Raw genomic sequence first — 17,857 nt, 5'->3', positions numbered from 1 at the left:
CATCTTTGAGCTAAGCTAGACTATAAATATCTACCTGTATAATGTATTATTTCTATATTAAATGCACAAGATGATTGACATTTTCAGCTATTAGTAAAATGGCAAACACATGTACTTCCCAAAAAGTGTTCTATTAAAGATGTAGTTTTGAGTCTCTCAGGAAGTGAGAATGTCTCACACATTTTACCACTTAAATAAAAATACTCATTTGAACTCGGCTTGTACAGATGTTGTTTTAGCCAGAAATTATTGAAAAAAATATTACTTCAACTGATTCATGATCATTTACCTTAATTTCAAACATCTAATATGTACTGATATGAGCTTATTTTCAAAACAAAAGCAAACTATGCATGTTCAACAATTCCAATAATCTGTCAAAATGTGTCATATTTCTTTACAGCAGCTAATCTGGGACATCTGTTGAAACATAAGAATAGTGTTGGTGGCTGTATTACATTAAAAGATAATCATCAACCACTTTCCGCTTGTGGCTGACTACAACAACACACTGACCTATAAATACTCTCACAAGTCTCTGTTCACTTCTGTACAGCTGCCACATACTGCAGCATTTGCAGCCCAGTGCCCTTCAAAATACATAATTTTTAAATTTTCATTTATAAATATGAAATGTAACCAATAATATTAAAAGATTAGTAACATACATTTCACAATTCAATTTTGTGTTTTCATCTAGGACGTCAAACACTACATGCTTCCAAAATAATAGCATAATCAAATTTTCATAAATACAGTTGAGGATAAAACAATATTCAAAAAGAGTCTCAAAACTTTATGCGGTCAATTCAGTGGTAAACTCCTCCTGTTCTCTTCTATCCTCCCTGTTTTGAGCGCCACTTATTTGTTTGGGCTTATTAAACATTATGCTGCTAAATGAATCATCTAGAACTTGCTTCTTGCTAAAACCTTGAGAAAAAAACTGACATCCACTACTGCAAATTATCAGAAATCACAAGAAGCAAGGTCACTGGTCAGATTAGGATTTCTCAGCCGGCCTTACTTCATCATTTTTGAGTAAAAATTAACCAAATTAAAAGTGGTAGGTAGAAATAATATTTAGTTTTCATTAAACATGCAGTTCTGGAAAATCTCAATAAGAACAATAAAAGTATCAAAGACTATCACTCAAAACCGTAAATGTGATGGGCCCCTAACAGCTACTGGGCCCCAGTGCAGTACCATTTAAATGTCATTGGTTTAATCATAAATAAGAATGATGTTGAGACGTGTTCCTTTTATTTTGTCCACCACATTCAAATCATTGAGGGTAGGCTAAACATGTAATGCAATGCAGTTCAACAGCAGCCTCTAAAATAATACAGTTGAATCTTTTGCTGAATGCAGGGGTATGAAATATTGGTCTTTGGTATCAAAAATGTGGGAGGTGCAGCAATTTTAGAAACGTCCTTCTCCCTGTTTTCCTCTGTATTCAGTTAACATTGGAGCCAATGGGGCAGTGGGATACTCCTGTCGCTCAGAGGCCTAGATTCTGACAGAGAAATGATGATGGAAGAGCGAAGTCTATGGCCATGAGGACAAGTTAAACAGAACAGTTTCTCCTCTCTTTTCCCGTTATGTTACTCAGTCCAGCTGTGAATATTCCACCACATACACACTAATGTAAAAATCTGGAAAGGTCCAGAAACATTTCTGAAACTTGAACTGTCACTGTGTAAAAACTATGCACAGGATTTAAAAGTTAAATACAACCAAAAATAAAAGAAAGTTTCAAAACATTTTGACTTTCGATTTGAAAGTATGAAGGAGTAGAAGGGTTTGAAAAATGCATGAAAAGTTTTGGAAAACTGAATGTAATCAGACATGAATGAAAAGAGGAAAATGAAAAATGAAAGAAAGGAGGAGTCAAGAGGACCATCTTAACAAAGAGGAAGTAAGAACAAAAACTTTGACATGAAAAGCTGATCCTGGAAGGCTGAACACAGACATATGATGTATCCAGAATTACTCGTCCATCAGCGCCCGGGCCTCTTCAACTTTCATGTTCAACTGGTTAACCAACCTGGCTTTCATGGCCAACATGGCGACTTCTGCTGCTTTTGTAAACAAATCATCTTCGGGGAGGGAGGATATGAGAGGATGGAGGCAGAGATAATACTGCACTCCCAGTCAAAGTCTGATGTCAGTGCAGTATAATCTGTATAGTCGTATATTCAGAACAGTGAGGTCTGTTGAGGCAGCGTAGAGTCGAGCCTGCTCTCTGTGGGTCTGCGCTGAGGTTGTAGCCTCCCTCTTGGTACATCTCTGCTACTCTGGCCACCGGCAGGTAATGGGGCTAATCCTGCATCCCATCAACCCCCCCCCCCCTCGTTAGAGTCTGTTATGTTCAATGCACTGTTGTACCAGTAAATCGTTTCTTCCCAATCCTGCTTTCAGGTTAATTTAAAAGGTAAAAAAGTAAGATTTAACAAAACAAACAAAAACAGAAACACTAAAAATGCTTCAGCTTCAAATTGACCCTGTCCTAAAAACCAGTATTATCATGAATATTGGACCAGGACTCATCAGGACTCATCACCTTTTTAACTCAAACACTTCATCTGCTTGAAACCTCACCTGACAGACTGACTCCCATATCAAAGGCTCTGGCCACTAAACTCATAAATAGATGTCACCAGCCTCGGCAGCAAGTAGAAGACACTTGAAATCTTTCATCCTGTTTCCTGCATTATGCTTCAAACAGCACAAAAATGTCAGAATACATGAGGTAAGGGTGCAGCCGAGGAATAAAATGCAAAATATATACTGCATGGTACCTCCAGCTCCATGTCCGTCAGTATGTGATGAGGCAGCTGCAGACAGCACAACTGTTCCAAAGCAACAACAGCCTCCAGCTCCCCACGCAGGGCTGCTCTCTCCAGGCGCAACATGGCTGAATCCTGATCCCCCTGCTCATCCTTCTAACAGAATCAAAACCGCTTCATGGTACTGCACCATCCCCAGGTGGACCTGCAGGGAGATCCAGAGTATATTCAACACACAAACCTACTGTCTCAAAAATCAGCGCGCTGCAGCAACAGGTGGGTTCAGACTTTCACAAGACAAGACTCAGTTAGCTGATCATTATGAAAAAAAAAAAAACCTTTCCAAGGCCTAACTGGCCAATCTCCTTCTGCAGCAGAGTGTTGAGATATTCCACCTCAGTGGCCAAACATGATGGTCGGTGGACATGAGCGGGAGATGAATAGCAGACGCACTTCTCCTCTGTCAGCTGGGTAGAAACAGACAGACAGACACATGGAGGAGAAAGTGACCATCTGTTCTTCACCTCAGTGATCTGAAAACAAATCATATGATAAAACTGAAAAAAAATCACACTCCATTTTCAGGGATGTACCAAACCAGAAAAGTCTGCTTGAATCTTAACTAACGCAGATCAGCTTCACTCTGGGGAGTACACACCCCTGTTGGCTTGTCACTCAGAGAGCGCAAGATCATGTAAAGCGCGGGTATAGGAGCACACACACAAAACTATTATGGCGAGAATCATGAGCAAGATGGCAACGCTGTTGAAACAGAGAGAGTGAGTTGAAGTACACAGAGAGAAACTGAGCTCCGTTTCCTCGTACATAACCTGCACTGTGAATCCCATGTTGTTCGCTCAGCTCAAAAGTTCACTGGAAACATCCTGCAGACAAAACTACATACCAGCTATGGAGGTGGTGGAAACCGTGAGGTAACACCGTTCACAATAAAACCAGCCTAAACCCAGACCTGATCTGCAAACTGCTGGACCTCTGCCTAAGTAATTGAAAAAATGAACAAAACTAAACGTTTGTAATTATCAGTTTTACAGACGTCTGCTTTGACCTCTGAACTTCACACCAAATTTCTCAGGAAAAAAAAAAAGCGTCCAAAGTTTAGTCCAAAGTTGAGGAGTTTTTATTTGTTGAATCATGCAGATCACGTGATTGCAAGGTGCCATTTTGGTTATTTAATTTTAAAGGTACATATCATGGATGTATTATAAGACCAGGTCTTATAATACAATCATTTTGATCGCTTTTACAGCAACTATTATGCAATAACATAAAATCATGGTTTCTCTTATACACTGATATTTCATTTGCAATACACAAACGTTTGTATTTGCCCATTTTAGACTCGTTTAAATCGCTCATCAACAGGCACAGACCTCAGCAGCTCACAGGGGCCCGGCTGCCCTCTGCTCTGCGGGGCTGTGGGGACCTCTAGTGACGGGGCCCAAGCGCCGCTCTGGAGCTGAAGCGTCTGCAATGTTCAGTCAACTTAAACATGTTCCTACAATTTAAACATGCATTTTCTTGGATATCATGTACTCAAATATTAAACCATGACAACCATATAGTTTGAATAGTGTGTGTGTGTGTGTGTGTGTGTGTGTGTGTGTGTGTGTTTGCTGCAGGAGCTGAGTACATTTGCCCCCACAACCTGGTAACTTGCTTTTCAACAGGCCACTCCAGGTGCAATATGTTGCAATTGTTACCTTGTGCATAATCCTGCGTGTTTATGAATAAATCACTGGTTTAAGTCCTTCCTATAACAGATCACCACCGAGTCCTTCTGGCTGTGTCAGTGAATGAATGAACCTTAGACCCAACTGCATCCGGTGTCATAGATCATGGAGGCTGGGGTTTCTGGACAACACAGTGTGTTATAGTAGTGGTCACTGCAGACAACGGGTGTTCACTGCCGTTTCCCCAGCACAGACTCTGCAGCGGCTCTATCTCCGACTGCTTCCCCCCCCCTGTACTTCGACCCTGCATAAAAATAACAGGGTAAGTCTTTACAGATCAGGTCGTGGTTCTGTGAACGTCTCCCCGCTGAAGTGAACTTTCAGACAGATGCACCGTGGCTCACTCCAGCCGCGACAGGTGGACTGTGCAGGTCGTCGGCAGGGACCGTTTTCTACGAGTTGCCTCGATAATGTAAGAAAGCGCGTGTTTTCCTTATAATGCGACATTATAACGTAGCTGCGAGACGAAATCATCCGTGCTGCGTTCAAGCCGTGTTACCAGCTGACAGTGTTACAGGCAGGTTTCTGCTGCAGGGTTACCTGCTGGTCTGAGCAAAGTCTTTAAGCAACTATTTATATCACTGTTACTATTTATAGCTGCCGGTTTGAATCAATGTCCCAGCCTGCATTTCAACTTTTATTCAACGTCGAATCAAAGCCATGCACCGAGGTTGAATCAACGTTGAATCAGGTTTCAGTTTTGTTGATTTCACGATGTTATTTCACCGTCTTACTTTTCAATGGTGATTAAACTATGGTGATTACATATCTCGTTTTCAACTGTTACATGCAACAAAGGTAAACATTGACAAAAAAACTAAACAAAACAAAAAAACTAGAAAATCACCAGTGTTACTGCTCCAGGTAATAATTAGTAAATCCTTTCATCCATTTTCTGCTGCTTATCCAGGTACATGACATTATTGGGAACAAAATTATGACAAAATCAATAAATTCATGCACTTGGTAAATATTCTTAAGTAGTATCATTCTTTGCTCCTTTTGACTATGAAACAGGTATTAAACTGCATTCTGTGTGGTAGTGTGTGCCTTAAAAAAAATCTTTAACTTGGTGAACCCTGCAGAAACCCTGTACTGTGGCGACAGTTCAGACTGGGACTGGAGATTGTTTATAACACTGTAAAAGAACTAATGATTGTCAGTTTTCTTGCAGTGTCCATAGTTAATATTTGAAAGATGATCATGTGACAGAAAATCGCTTATGGATGACCTGGTCTTGGCTTTGATCTCTGAGACACTGCAGGGAGCAAAACAGGCGCAACAGATAGTTATACAATGATGATTTGTTTATCCAGCTGGAACTTGTAAATGTTTGATATCTTGATAATTGACTTAAACAAGCTGTAAATTGTCAAATTGTTGCAGATAATGTTTTTTGTCATTCAGATGAGTATATTTGTTTTCAGCTCGACCCTTATTACTTGTACTGGACCACTATCTGCGCACAAAGTCCTTTCCAAACATCTGCCACGTTAATGCACTGAAGTTGTTTCCATTTGCAGATGTTACTCATTAAATGTTACATGTTAAACATCAAGGACACAGTTTGTGAGGCTACAATGACCTCGCTTCAATTTTAAATCTTTATTTCTTTTTCTCAACATTGCCGTATCCCCCAGTTCTCTGTGTGAGGATTCAGGTGAGCAGTTAATCATGGCCGTGGTCACGATATAACTACTTTGTACAGTGTGTGATATGGTTGAAATGAGTATCACAATAGTAAAAGGTTAATGTTTCTGATGTCATTATATTTATGGTGTACAAAGTGGCATAATCATTATAACAATTATGGTAATGCTCAAAGCACCAGCCAAAACTTTTCCCACATATAAACTTGCTCTAAAAACAAGGGAGGAAGTGCTACCTGGATCTGATGGTAATGGCAAAAACCAGACTCTGTTGATGCATGCGTCGAAAAAATACCAGCACAAGACGGAAAAAAAACTAAAGGTGCAAAAAGCCTTTATCAGGGTGGCCACAGAAGACCAACACGTGCTGACCCACACTGGTCTTCCTCAGAGTCAAATAAATCTGAGATCCTATAAGCACACATGTAACTTTCTACTGCAACATCTGGTTCCCTCAACGAATGAACACTCCAATAACTTAATGTGTTAGATTAATTACAGTTAAATGCATTCAGCACATTGGATTTGCTTGGAATCACTAATTTGTGTATCATCAAAATATGAATTCTATAAATAATTATATTGAATTATTGCTTAGCCCCACAACTATATTTTAAGTTGTTAATGCCTAATCAAACATTGTTACTTATACAGCCATGTTTTCAGCCATCTTAAACAGTGATTACACAAATAGACAGATGTGCTAGTTTCTCAATTATGTGGATTTATTGCTTCTCTTTGTCATATATGATAGTAAACTGAATATCTTTGACTCTTTGGGTTTATGACTGATTGTTGGAAACAAGAAATTTGTAGAGACCACCCCAAGCTCTCGGGATCAATTTTGAAGATTTCATAGACAAAAGATTAATTGAGAAAAAAAATCATCAGAGAAAATGATAATGAAAATAATTAGTTGTAGCGTTAACAAGCTTATATTTATGGATTTACCTTAAGTGCAACAAACTTTAATCCTTTTTTTTCTGATTTCCCTCTAGTCCCTCGTGGTCATGAAGCTGGTTATCCGCCGGTACCGTCCTGCAGACAAGGACACAGTGCTCACTCTGTTCAGCATCGGCATCCTGGAGCACATCCGTCCCTGTTTTCACAATGCCATGACCAGGCCTCTCTACCTCGCCATCACCCTGGCGCTGTGTGTTGTTGGCTACCTCCTCGGCTCTTTGATAGGGGCTGTGGTGATACCAGGAGTGTGGGTGGGCGTTGTCTACTACTCCTGCTATGAGCTATATGCCAGCTACGTCAGGGAGCGACTCCGGACAGACATGCAGGACATCCCTGGGAACTATCTGAGCAGGCCGGATGACTGTTTCTGGGTGGCTGAGGCTGAAGTAGATGGGAGGGTGCAGATCATGGGTATGGTGGCTGTGATGGCCAAACAAAGTGGGAAAGAAAAGTACGGCGAACTGTTCAGAATGATCATCTCACCTCTGTGCAGAAGAGTGGGCCTGGGCTTCAGGTTGGCTCAGATTGTGGTTGAATTCTGTAAGGAACAAGGCTTCTCCAAGGTGGTGCTGGAGACCAGCTCCACCCAGACAGCTGCTGTGGCCCTGTACGAGAAACTGGGGTTCTGCCACATTCTCTCACACACCGAAACAGAGGCTCCCCTGTGGGTTGTGACGCTGGCCAATGTCACCGTTTTAAGAATGGAAAAACAATTGTAGGCCTGAAATAACCCCGATCAGCTACTGTGTTGCCACAAACACCTTCATTTCTTATCACCATTAAATTAACTGCGCATTCAAAAGCTTCCCTCATCCCGCTGGCAAATTAGACACAATATATTGTGAGTGCATTGTTATACCATTTATAGAAAATGTGGCCTATGGATATATAATGTCATTGGTCATTATAGCATGGGCTGAAAAAGGCCTTTTTCATAGCAGACATTTTGACTTGTTATGACAGAAATAGCATAGATGTTACAAAGTATACAGACAGGGCTGTGGATTGTAAATTATAAACAGTAGAGGGCACCAATTGTCTAAGTAATGCTGAAGGGCTTTTCTGTGTGCAAATCAATGGTTTCTACAGTACTGCATTCACAATATTTACAGCACATGAGTCATTCAAAGTATCTGTAATATATATGTAAATATTCTAGTAAGTATCAAAGGAAAGTAACTAAAGTACATTTACTCAAATAATTCCATTACATTTAGCTACAGTTGCTGGTTACTTTGCAGATTCAAATTTTACACACAAAATACATGATCGTCTTGTAACATGGTTTCAATCAACAGCACAAAGTAGTTCAAATCAGCTAAGCCATGACCCTGGACACTGTAATGTATCAATAATAACAATCGACTACTGTGTACTTTTACTTGATCCTTGTACATTTTGCTGATAATGTTTTTGGACCTCTACTTCATAAGAATTTTGGATGAAAGATTTTACTTGTCCTTGGGATGTTTTCACATGGTGTTGATAGCCTATTCAAGAAAATGATCTCAATATTTCCCCCACCACTGACCAGCGACAGATGACGCTGTATCATTGATGCAAGTGGTGCGAACAGATTGCAGCTGTCCTAACGGTGAACTTGACGGGACAAACGTTGTCTTTTTATGTTTCACAGCTCACTGGGACATTATGCAGAGGCTGCAGAACCACAATATCATACTGAGTCTTGGTGGCATTTTAGTTTTGTTATATTTTTACTTTTATTTCTAATATAACTTTAAGTGTGGGACAGCAACATGAGGATGTGGCTGAGGTCAGCAAACATCAGAGACAGATTCACAGTTACAGCACATTACACAGGGGTTTGAGCATTATTGCCAGAAACGTATTTTATGATGTGCAAAGGCCCTGCAGGAAATTCCTAATTTTGTAGCTCATAATGTTGTGTTGGGTGGTAACTTTAATAGGCATAGTGTGGGTGCTGTGTTTTTTAAATCACTATGTGTAGAATCTTCATTTAATTTTATAGTATTGTTCACATTATTCTGTTTTTTGTTTGTTTTAAAATGAGACAGTCCTGTTGAAAATTGGTGTGGTCTATTTTGCTTTCAGCCCCTTTAGCCAGGTGCCAGATTTTGGCCAACTGAGTGATTGATGCTCTTCAAAATAAAGTGTCTCATGCTAATTCTTATTGAATATCATAATCAATAAAAAAATCACAGATATAAAAGGGAGCAAATATCTTTCTAGTATGTGAGGTGTGTTGTGTCACACGTGTGCTGCATGTGACACAGCAGTCACCTTAGGTCAGTACTAGAGCTGCCCCGAAGAGCCTTTGTGTGTTTAGTTATTTACTCTCTGTTTGAAGATAAATGCAGAGAAGTTGCATAAACCTGAAGGCTGAACAAAATATCCAAGCCAATTTACTCTGGTGCCACTTGGTGGCAGTAAGGCTACATTTGTATTGAATGAAAAAATATTTACTTTCTTCCATTGTGACATAAATTTTTAATTTAAGAGGTAAGATTGGGTCATATTGGATTTGTTATTTTTAGTTTTAGTTTTTCACTCTGCTATGTTGAAATATTGCAATGCTCTTTTTAAGAGAAGAAAACAACACAATTCCATAATTATGTTTTTCTGACTGTAAGAGGTGATGCTGGAGCTCTTTTGTCATTTTTGAGGCTGCTTAAATTTCAGTCAGTGGGTTGGCATCTTCAAATGAACACAGTTCCTCCAATGAATGTATGAATATTTTCCATGAATTCTGAGACCTTTCAGAGTTAAGGAATGCTGCAATACAGGCAGAAATCAAGACCACAAAAGCAGCAGGAGAAGATTTACGGTAGTGGAATAGAACTGAGTGCAGTTACTCAAGTAGCCTACTGTACTCAGTGTACAGTTTTCAGGTACCTGCATTTTACTTGAGTATTCCCATTTTCTGCCACTTCTATTTTTTACATCTTTGAGTAAAATATTGTACTTCATTCCAGTTCATTTATCTGCAGTGCGTTGCAGAGTAAAATTTTGCATGCAAAACATGTTATTGATTACAATGCATCATTTAAGAATTAACTATCCACCTCAACCGTGTAGCTAAAACATTAAAACGTGTCTCTTTCTTTCTGATGCATAATGTACATTGTTAATGTACATTTATCTTTTAAAGCTTATGTCCTGAGGCACATGTACATAATAATAAATTATTACATTATTATTATAACAATATCAATACAGGCTCTTTTTAATGTACATTATGCATTATACACTCTTCTGATAATAATTCTGTACCTTTAAAAGAAGGTAAATGGATGCAATCCAGACCAAACCCTATTAAGTAGAACTTAAATTTTATTTTAAATTCTTGCTCAGTGGTGGAAAGTAACTCAGTACATGACTTAAATACTTTTTTAAGTAGCCATCTTACTCAGTCTACTCGTTACCTTATAATTTTACTGTTTTATTTTAATCCTCTACATATATTCAACTGCTTTAGTGAATAGTTAATTTTCAAATGATGATTTTTCTAAACAAAACATCAGCTATATGGATCAGTTTAATACATATATTGTATTGTTTTAAGTTAATATATCCAGCAGTAAATAGAATAGTTACAATTAGCCCCATCTAGTCATCTGGTTGGTTTAGGTACATGTAATGCATCAATAATAAATATAGCCCCATAATATAATAATAAAACATTGACAAGGACCAGTGAGTGCTTTTACTTTTGATAGTTCAAGTGCATTTTGCTGCTAATCCTTCTGTACTTCTACTTACAGTGCATCCGGAAAGTATTCACAGCGCTTCACTTTTTCCACATTTTGTTATGTTACAGCCTTATTCCAAAATGGATTAAATTCATTTTTTACCTCAGAATTCTACACACAATACCCCATAATGACAAAGTGGAAAAAGTTTGCGTGAAATTTTTGCAAATTTATTCAAAATAAAAAACAAAAATATAGCATGTACATAAGTATTCACAGCCTTTGTTCAATACTTGGTTGAAGCGCCTTTGGGAGCAATTACAGCCTCAAGTCTTTTTGAGTGTGATGCTACAAGCTTGGCACAACTATGTTTGGGCAGTTTCTCTTGTTCTTCTTTGCAGAACCTCTCAAGCTCCATCAGGTTGGATGAGGAGCGTCGGTGCACAGCCATTTTCAGATCTCTCCAGAGATGTTCAATCGGGTTCAAGTCTGGGCTCTGGCTGGGCCACTCAAGGACAATCACAGAGTTGTCCCGAAGCCACTCCTTTGTTATCTTGGCCGTGTACTTAGGGTCGTTATCCTGTTGGAAGATGAACCTTCGCCCCAGTCCGAGGTCCAGAGCGCTCTGGAGCTGGTTATCATCAAGGATGTCTCTGTACATTGCTGCATTCATCTTTCCCTCAACCCTGACTAGTCTCCCAGTTCCTGCTGCCGGAAAACATCCCCACAGCACGATGCTGCCGCCGCCATGCTTCACTGCAGGGATGGTATTGGCCAGGTGATTAGCGGTGCCTGGTTTCCTCCAGACATGACGCTTGGCATTCATGCCAAAGAGTTCAATCTTTGTTTCATCAGACCAGAGAATTTTGTTTCTCATGGTCTGAGAGTCCTTCAGGTGCCTTTTGGCAAACTCCAGGTGGGCTGTCATGTGCCTTTTACTGAGGAGTGGCTTCCATCTGGCCACTCTACCATACAGGCCTAATTGGCGGAGTGCTGCAGAAATGGTTGTCCTTCTGGAAGGTTCTCCTCTCTCCACACTGGAGCACTGTCAGAGTGACCATGGGGTTCTTGGTCACCTCCCTGACTAAGGCCCTTCTGCCCCGATTGCTCAGATTGGCCGGGTGGGCAGCTCTAGGAAGAGTCCTGGTGGTTCCACACTTCTTCCATTTACGGATGATGGAGGCCACTGTGCTCATTGGGACCTTCAATGCTGCAGGAATTTTTCTGTACCCTTCCCCAGATCTGTGCCTCAATACAATCCTGTCTCGGAGGCTCTGACATGCACTGTCAACTATGGGACCTTATATAGACAGGTGTGTGCCTTTCCAAATCATGTCCAGTCAACTGAATCTACCACAGGTGGACTCCAATCAAGTTGTAGAAACATCTGAAGGATGATCAGTGGGAACAGGAGGCACCTGGGCTCAATTTTGAGTGTCATGGCAAAGGCTGTGAATACTTATATACATGTTATATTTTTGTTTTTTATTATTAATATATTTGCAAAAATTTCAAGCAAACTTTTTCCACTTTGTCATTATGGGGTATTGTGTGTAGAATTTTGAGGTAAAAAATGAATTTAATCCATTTTGGAATAAGGCTGTAACATAACAAAATGTGGAAAAAGTGAAGCGCTGTGAAAACTTTCTGGATGCACTGTCAGTAACATTTTGACTGTAGGACTTACTTCTATACTGTGGCATTGCAACTTTTACAGAAATAAATGATCTGATAAATGTCTTCTGTCACTGCCAAGAGGCTGTTTTCCTAACCTTTGCAGAACATTTACACATCAGATCATTTTTTGGAGAAAACAAGTGACCCACACCTCAAAGCCAGCCACCCACACACACACACACACACACACACACACACACACACACACACACACACATACCTATCCCATGTGTGTTTTTGTGCTGACAGTCAACTCACTCAGCAGGACAGAGGGCTGTTGGCTCCATTGAAACATAACCATGCCACAGTATATTACCTTATTTACTACCATATGGAAAAAATCTGAATGGATCCAATCAGGCTTGTAATAAATGTTTTATCTGTAGTTCCCATTGATTTAATGTTGCTGTTTTGACTTTAAAGGCCCTGTAAACTTATTTTTCGCAATCAGCCTCTTACTATTTATAATGGGATCCTACAAGAACACGTTTTGTTTGACAGTTTTGTTGTTTTGACATGAGGGATTTCTGTGAGCTCTTTTCACAGGTTTGAAGTGAGTAGGGCTCATGTACAGAAACATGATGTCGCATACATCTGCGTACCATCAGGATTACATATATTTTCTGAGTTTGTAAGTGCTACTCTCTTAATAGATAAAAATACCACAAGATGTCTTTTTAAAACGTTATTGTTGTGTGTTAAATCATGAGTTTATAACGCTATAGAGATATAATCAAATAATAATATTTTCAAATGACAATGTGAGAAAGGGTCTCTCAAAGTGATGAAATTATGTGAACTATGATGATGTTGAGAATTCTTTCAAGTATTGAGATAGGTCACTCCTTCACTTCATCTGAACTCCCAGAGCATGGTAATGTCATCCTGAAACATCTCTATGGTCAGGTACCTAAAGATATGATGCCCCCTTGTCATGAAAGAAGTAAAAGTAGTAGTAAATACTGGAAAACTTCACTGCTTACTGCTCACTACATACTCCAGGCCCTATTGGCATATGAATCTTACTTTAACCAGGTCAAGCGCACCGCTCAAAATCTTGCAGGAAGATGGGGAGCACAGTGTGAGTTCATGGCAATTTGCAAAAGAGGAGTGAAACCCTATTTCTTTGCATTTCCTGAATCTGTGTTAAAGTGTATAAATGTATAAAAACAATACACTGTGTTTTTACATGGTGTTATCTGTACTTTTAGATAGCGCCAGGTTGTCTGCCGCCGTCCACTATTTACTGTACAAAGCGCCAAGCTTCTCTCTGCAAGAAAACAATATAGCATGCTGCCATAACTATTCCTTTACTTCAATCCAACATGTCTATGGAAATACAGAAAATAATGCAAAATTATGTTTATTTCCTTAGGAAATGTTTTTCCTGTATTAAAATTTTTAACTAGTTTTATTTGTTTTAGTACATACACTATATTGCCAAAAGTATTCGCTCACCTGCCTTGACTCGCATATGAAATTAAGTGACATCCCATTCTTAATCCATAGGGTTTAATTTGACGTCGGTCCACCCTTTGCAGCTATAACAGCTTCAACTCTTCTGGGAAGGCTGCCCACAAGGTTCAGGAGTGTGTTTATGGGAATTTGTGACCATTCTTCCAGAAGCGCATTTATGAGGTCACACACTGATGTTGGACGAGAAGGCCTGGCTCCCAGTCTCTGCTCTAATTCATCCCAAAGGTGTTCTATTGGGTTGAGGTCAGGACTCTGTGCAGTGGTGCACAGTCCTGTTGGAAGAGGAGGGGGCCATCTCCACACTATTCCCACAAAGTTGGGAGCATGGAATTGTCCAAAATCTCTTGGTATGCTGAAGCATTCACAGTTCCTTTCACTGGAAGTAAGGGGCCAAGCCCAGCTCCTGAAAAACAACCCCACACCATAATCCCCCCTCACCAAACTTTACACTTGGCACAATGCAGTCAGACAAGTACCGTTCTCTTGGCAACCGCCAAACCCAGACTCATCCATCAGATTGCCAGATGGAGAAGCGCGATTCGTCACTCCAGAGAACGCGTCTCCACTGCTCTAGAGTCCAGTGGCGGCGTGCTTTACACCACTGCATCCGACGCTTTGCATTGCACTTGGTGATGTATGGCTTGGATGCAGCTGCTCAGCCATGGAAACCCATTCCATGAAGCTCTCTACGCACTGTTCTTGAGCTGATCTGAAGGCCACATGAAGTTTGGAGGTCTGTAGCGATTGACTCTGCAGAAAGTTGGTGACCTCTGCACACTATGTGCCTCAGCATCCGCTGACCCCGCTCTGTCAGTTTACGTGGCCTACCACTTCGTGGCTGAGTTGCTGTCGTTCCCAATCGCTTCCACTTTGTTATCATACCACTGACAGTTGACTGTGGAATATTTAGGAACGAGGAAATTTCATGACTGTTGCACAGGTGGCATCCTATCACAGTACCACGCTGGAATTCACTGAGCTCCTGAGAGCGACCCATTCTTTCACAAATGTTTGTAGAAACAGTCTGCATGCCTAGGTGCTTGATTTTATACACCTGTGGCCAGGGAGGTGATTGGAACACCTGATTTCAAATATTTGGATGGGTGACTGAATACTTTTGGCAATATAGTGTATTAAAAAAATGTTTAGTCCACTTACTTCACAGAGGCAGAAATCTTCACCTTGATCGACTTTCCACAACCCCATCCTTCACATCCCTGTACCCACAAAACCAACACATGACACTTGTTTTGAGTTCATCTCTACACACATTTCGGGTGAATGACACTTGGCAGCTCTCCAAAGCAAAGAATGTGATTGAGAAACCCAAGGTAAAGTTACTCCTGCCTGTGTTATAACACTTGGCAGTGTTTTTGTGTGCTCTATCTCTCCGTCAAAGGCTTTGAGTTCAACACTTGTGAAAAAGCCAAACAAGATGGCAATACTGAATCTGTGTCAGTTGTTGAAGAGGCTGAGGGCACAAATATCAAGGTTTGTGCTGTTAAAGGCCTTGAGAGTCAACACACAGCATGTGTACACTGTGTGATATTATCTAAAGAGGGGAAAAACTATTTTCACACTGTACTTTTACAGCTGTGTCAGGGATACATCTTGTGATCATGAATAAGAACAACGTCTTTGTATAGCACTTTTAAAAACAAGTTATCTGCATGAAAAAGACAAACAAGCTACAGTTCATTAAATCCTAATGAGGATGGGGAAAAAACATTTAATGGAAAGAAAAACAGGATCACAGAAAAAGTAGCAAGGATAGTAATTTTAATTGTTTATGTTATGTAATGCAAATTAAGTTGCATCACTGTTAAAAATTCCCCAGAAATCTTTGATTTCTCTCATATGAATAAAGATGCATGATGGAGGCCTCTGATAGTCCAGTGAGTTCTATTGAGGAACAATGTTCCTGGAGCGACTTCAAGCAGCACGGTGAAAGCAGGGATGAAGTTTTACATAATAATTAAACCAGTCTGGTCTGGGGACCTCATTATTGCTTCTCTGCTCTTTGCAGATGATTCGCTTCCTTGGGCTTTATCAGACTGTAACCTTTGACATTCACTGGGCTGGAGCAGCCCGGATGATGGTTTTCATTCTGCCAGAAAACAGTGGATTGCTCCCACCAGATTGGGAGCGAGTTGCTGCCCCAAGTGAGGAAAGCCTTGTTCATGAGTGAGGGTAAAATGGAGCGTGAGATAGTAAGAAAGAGCTGAGAAGGATGGAAAAGCTCTTCATTTACCAGTTGATCTATATTCCAACGCTCACCTATGGTCATGAGCTCTGGGTAGAGTCTGAAAGAATGAGATTTCAAATACAATGAGCAAATAGCATCCTCCGCGGGGTGGCTGGTCTTGCCGAGAGGTTTTCTCAGCGTTTTCTTTTTAACAGTGCACGTCTCCCTCAGGCCTCAGTTGTATTGATTTTTGGATTGAGCACCCATCTCTTGAGGGTGCACACAACTATTCTACATGGCAATATTTCAAATAAATGGTTTGAGATATCTGTGTTCAATATGTATATTAGAATTGTAAAACTAGGCTGGGGTGAAAAATAAATGCACTTATGATCAAAATTTTTTTAATTTTTACTGAGAAACTTTAGGCCAAATACAGACTTGCTTTTCTGTAAAATTATAGCAAACAGTTTAATGAACTAAAACCTCAGCAAATAGGTAAGGCAACACTGGAAGATGGAAATGGAGGAAGAAATCCAAATTTATTTGTGCCTCAGTGCCTTTGCTGGATGGCGTGTGGATCAATAATGATGAACCTGTGGGATGTTTAGTTTCAAAGATATTGGGTTTGGGCGTTGCTGTAACATCCCTCTGTGTGTCTTGGAGGTATCTGTGAAGGGTTATGAAATCTTTGACACACCCCTGCTGTTGGCCTTTTTACAGACATTGTCAACTCTCCATGCTAGATGGTCTATAAAAGATGACTAGCATTAAAGAAAGACAAAGATGAAAGCAGAGAAATTAAATGTCTATTATTCTCTGTGGACAAAGAGACTGTATAATTAAAGGCTCAAGTTTATTTTCATCCATGTACCATATATCTGAAATAGACTGTACCTTTATATTTATCTTTAATTTATTTATTTTTGCTGTTGTACCTTTATTGGGCAGTGACAGTGCAGATACAGATAGAGAAAAGGGGGGAGAGAGGGGTATGACATTGAACAAAGGTCCCTGGTTGGATCTGAACCAGGGACATTGCAGTTACACAGTGTGCATCTGAACCAGTGGGTCATGGATCTGAACCATCTAACCTTTATACAGTACTGTTCAAAAGTACAACACTAAAAGTAAAATTCTTACCTAATAGTTTGTATTTATCAGCTAACTCTCAGCTAACTAACAGAAAAACCTAAATCAAATCAATATTCGGTGTGAGCACCCTTTGTCTTTCAAACAGCTCCAGTTCTGTGAGGTACACTTGAGCACAGTTTTTCAAGGTATTTAGCAGGTATCTTGGAGAGCTTGCCACAGTTCTTCTGTCTCTTCATGTGATCCCAGACTGACTCCATGATGTTGACATCAGGGCTCTTTTGGAGTCAGAACATCTGTAACAGGACTCCTTGTTCTTCTTGTCACTGAAGGTAACTCTTTTTGACTCTGGCTGTATGTTGGTGGTTGGTGTCCTGCTGCAGAATGAATTTGAGACCAATCAGACGCCTCTCTGGTAAAACTACTTGATGGGTAAGAATCTAAACATCTAAAGTGCCTAAAACTTTTTGCTCCCAGAATAAGAGCTCCACCTTAGCTTGCATAGTCTCAGTGTTGCATCATCTGAGGTCAAGAGACCAAAAACATACAAGAAAACAACTGTAGGTTCCAGCCTGCCTCATTCAGATGAAATTAGCACAACTCATAA

The 17,857-nt window shown here is 40.1% G+C and overlaps 1 protein-coding gene and 1 long non-coding RNA gene across 4 annotated transcripts; one reads left to right on the top strand and one right to left on the bottom strand.

Moving 5' to 3' along the window:
* Positions 1-111: 111 nt before the first annotated feature.
* Positions 112-4,745, bottom strand: LOC139630841 (uncharacterized). 2 transcript variants are annotated; one of them, XR_011693230.1, is made up of 5 exons: positions 4,508-4,745; positions 3,125-3,253; positions 2,799-2,991; positions 2,599-2,715; positions 112-2,323 (listed from the first exon to the last, which is right to left on the bottom strand). It is a non-coding gene; the product is annotated as an uncharacterized lncRNA (long non-coding RNA). The 2 variants fall into 2 exon arrangements; XR_011693229.1 differs by having other exon boundaries at positions 112-2,715.
* nat8l2 (N-acetyltransferase 8-like 2) lies at positions 4,508-8,598 on the top strand. Of its 2 annotated transcripts, none has more exons than XM_071494604.1 (2): positions 4,508-4,799; positions 7,185-8,598. In XM_071494604.1, the coding sequence occupies exons 1-2, from the start codon at positions 4,605-4,607 to the stop codon at positions 7,866-7,868; spliced, it is 879 nt and encodes a 292-aa protein (XP_071350705.1). In that variant the 5' UTR covers positions 4,508-4,604; the 3' UTR covers positions 7,869-8,598. The 2 variants fall into 2 exon arrangements, with proteins under 2 accessions (XP_071350705.1, XP_071350706.1); XM_071494605.1 differs by lacking the exon at positions 4,508-4,799 and adding an exon at positions 4,809-4,949.
* Positions 8,599-17,857: the final 9,259 nt, after the last annotated feature.

This window comes from Trachinotus anak, unplaced genomic scaffold (assembly GCF_046630095.1).
Source record: "Trachinotus anak isolate AG129_WGS33_773 ecotype Australia unplaced genomic scaffold, CSIRO_AGI_Tana_v1 ptg000013l, whole genome shotgun sequence".
NCBI classification, from domain to species: Eukaryota; Metazoa; Chordata; class Actinopteri; order Carangiformes; family Carangidae; genus Trachinotus; species Trachinotus anak.
This window is presented reverse-complemented; position numbering and strand designations above follow the sequence as displayed.

Bases quoted from the DNA above. Each gene is read 5' to 3' on its own strand.
- nat8l2 (XM_071494604.1), top strand. From the start codon at position 4,605: ATGAACCTTAGACCCAACTGCATCCGGTGTCATAGATCATGGAGGCTG. The intron at 4,800-7,184 runs GTAAGTCTTTAC...ATTTCCCTCTAG, and splicing joins CCCTGCATAAAAATAACAGG to TCCCTCGTGGTCATGAAGCT.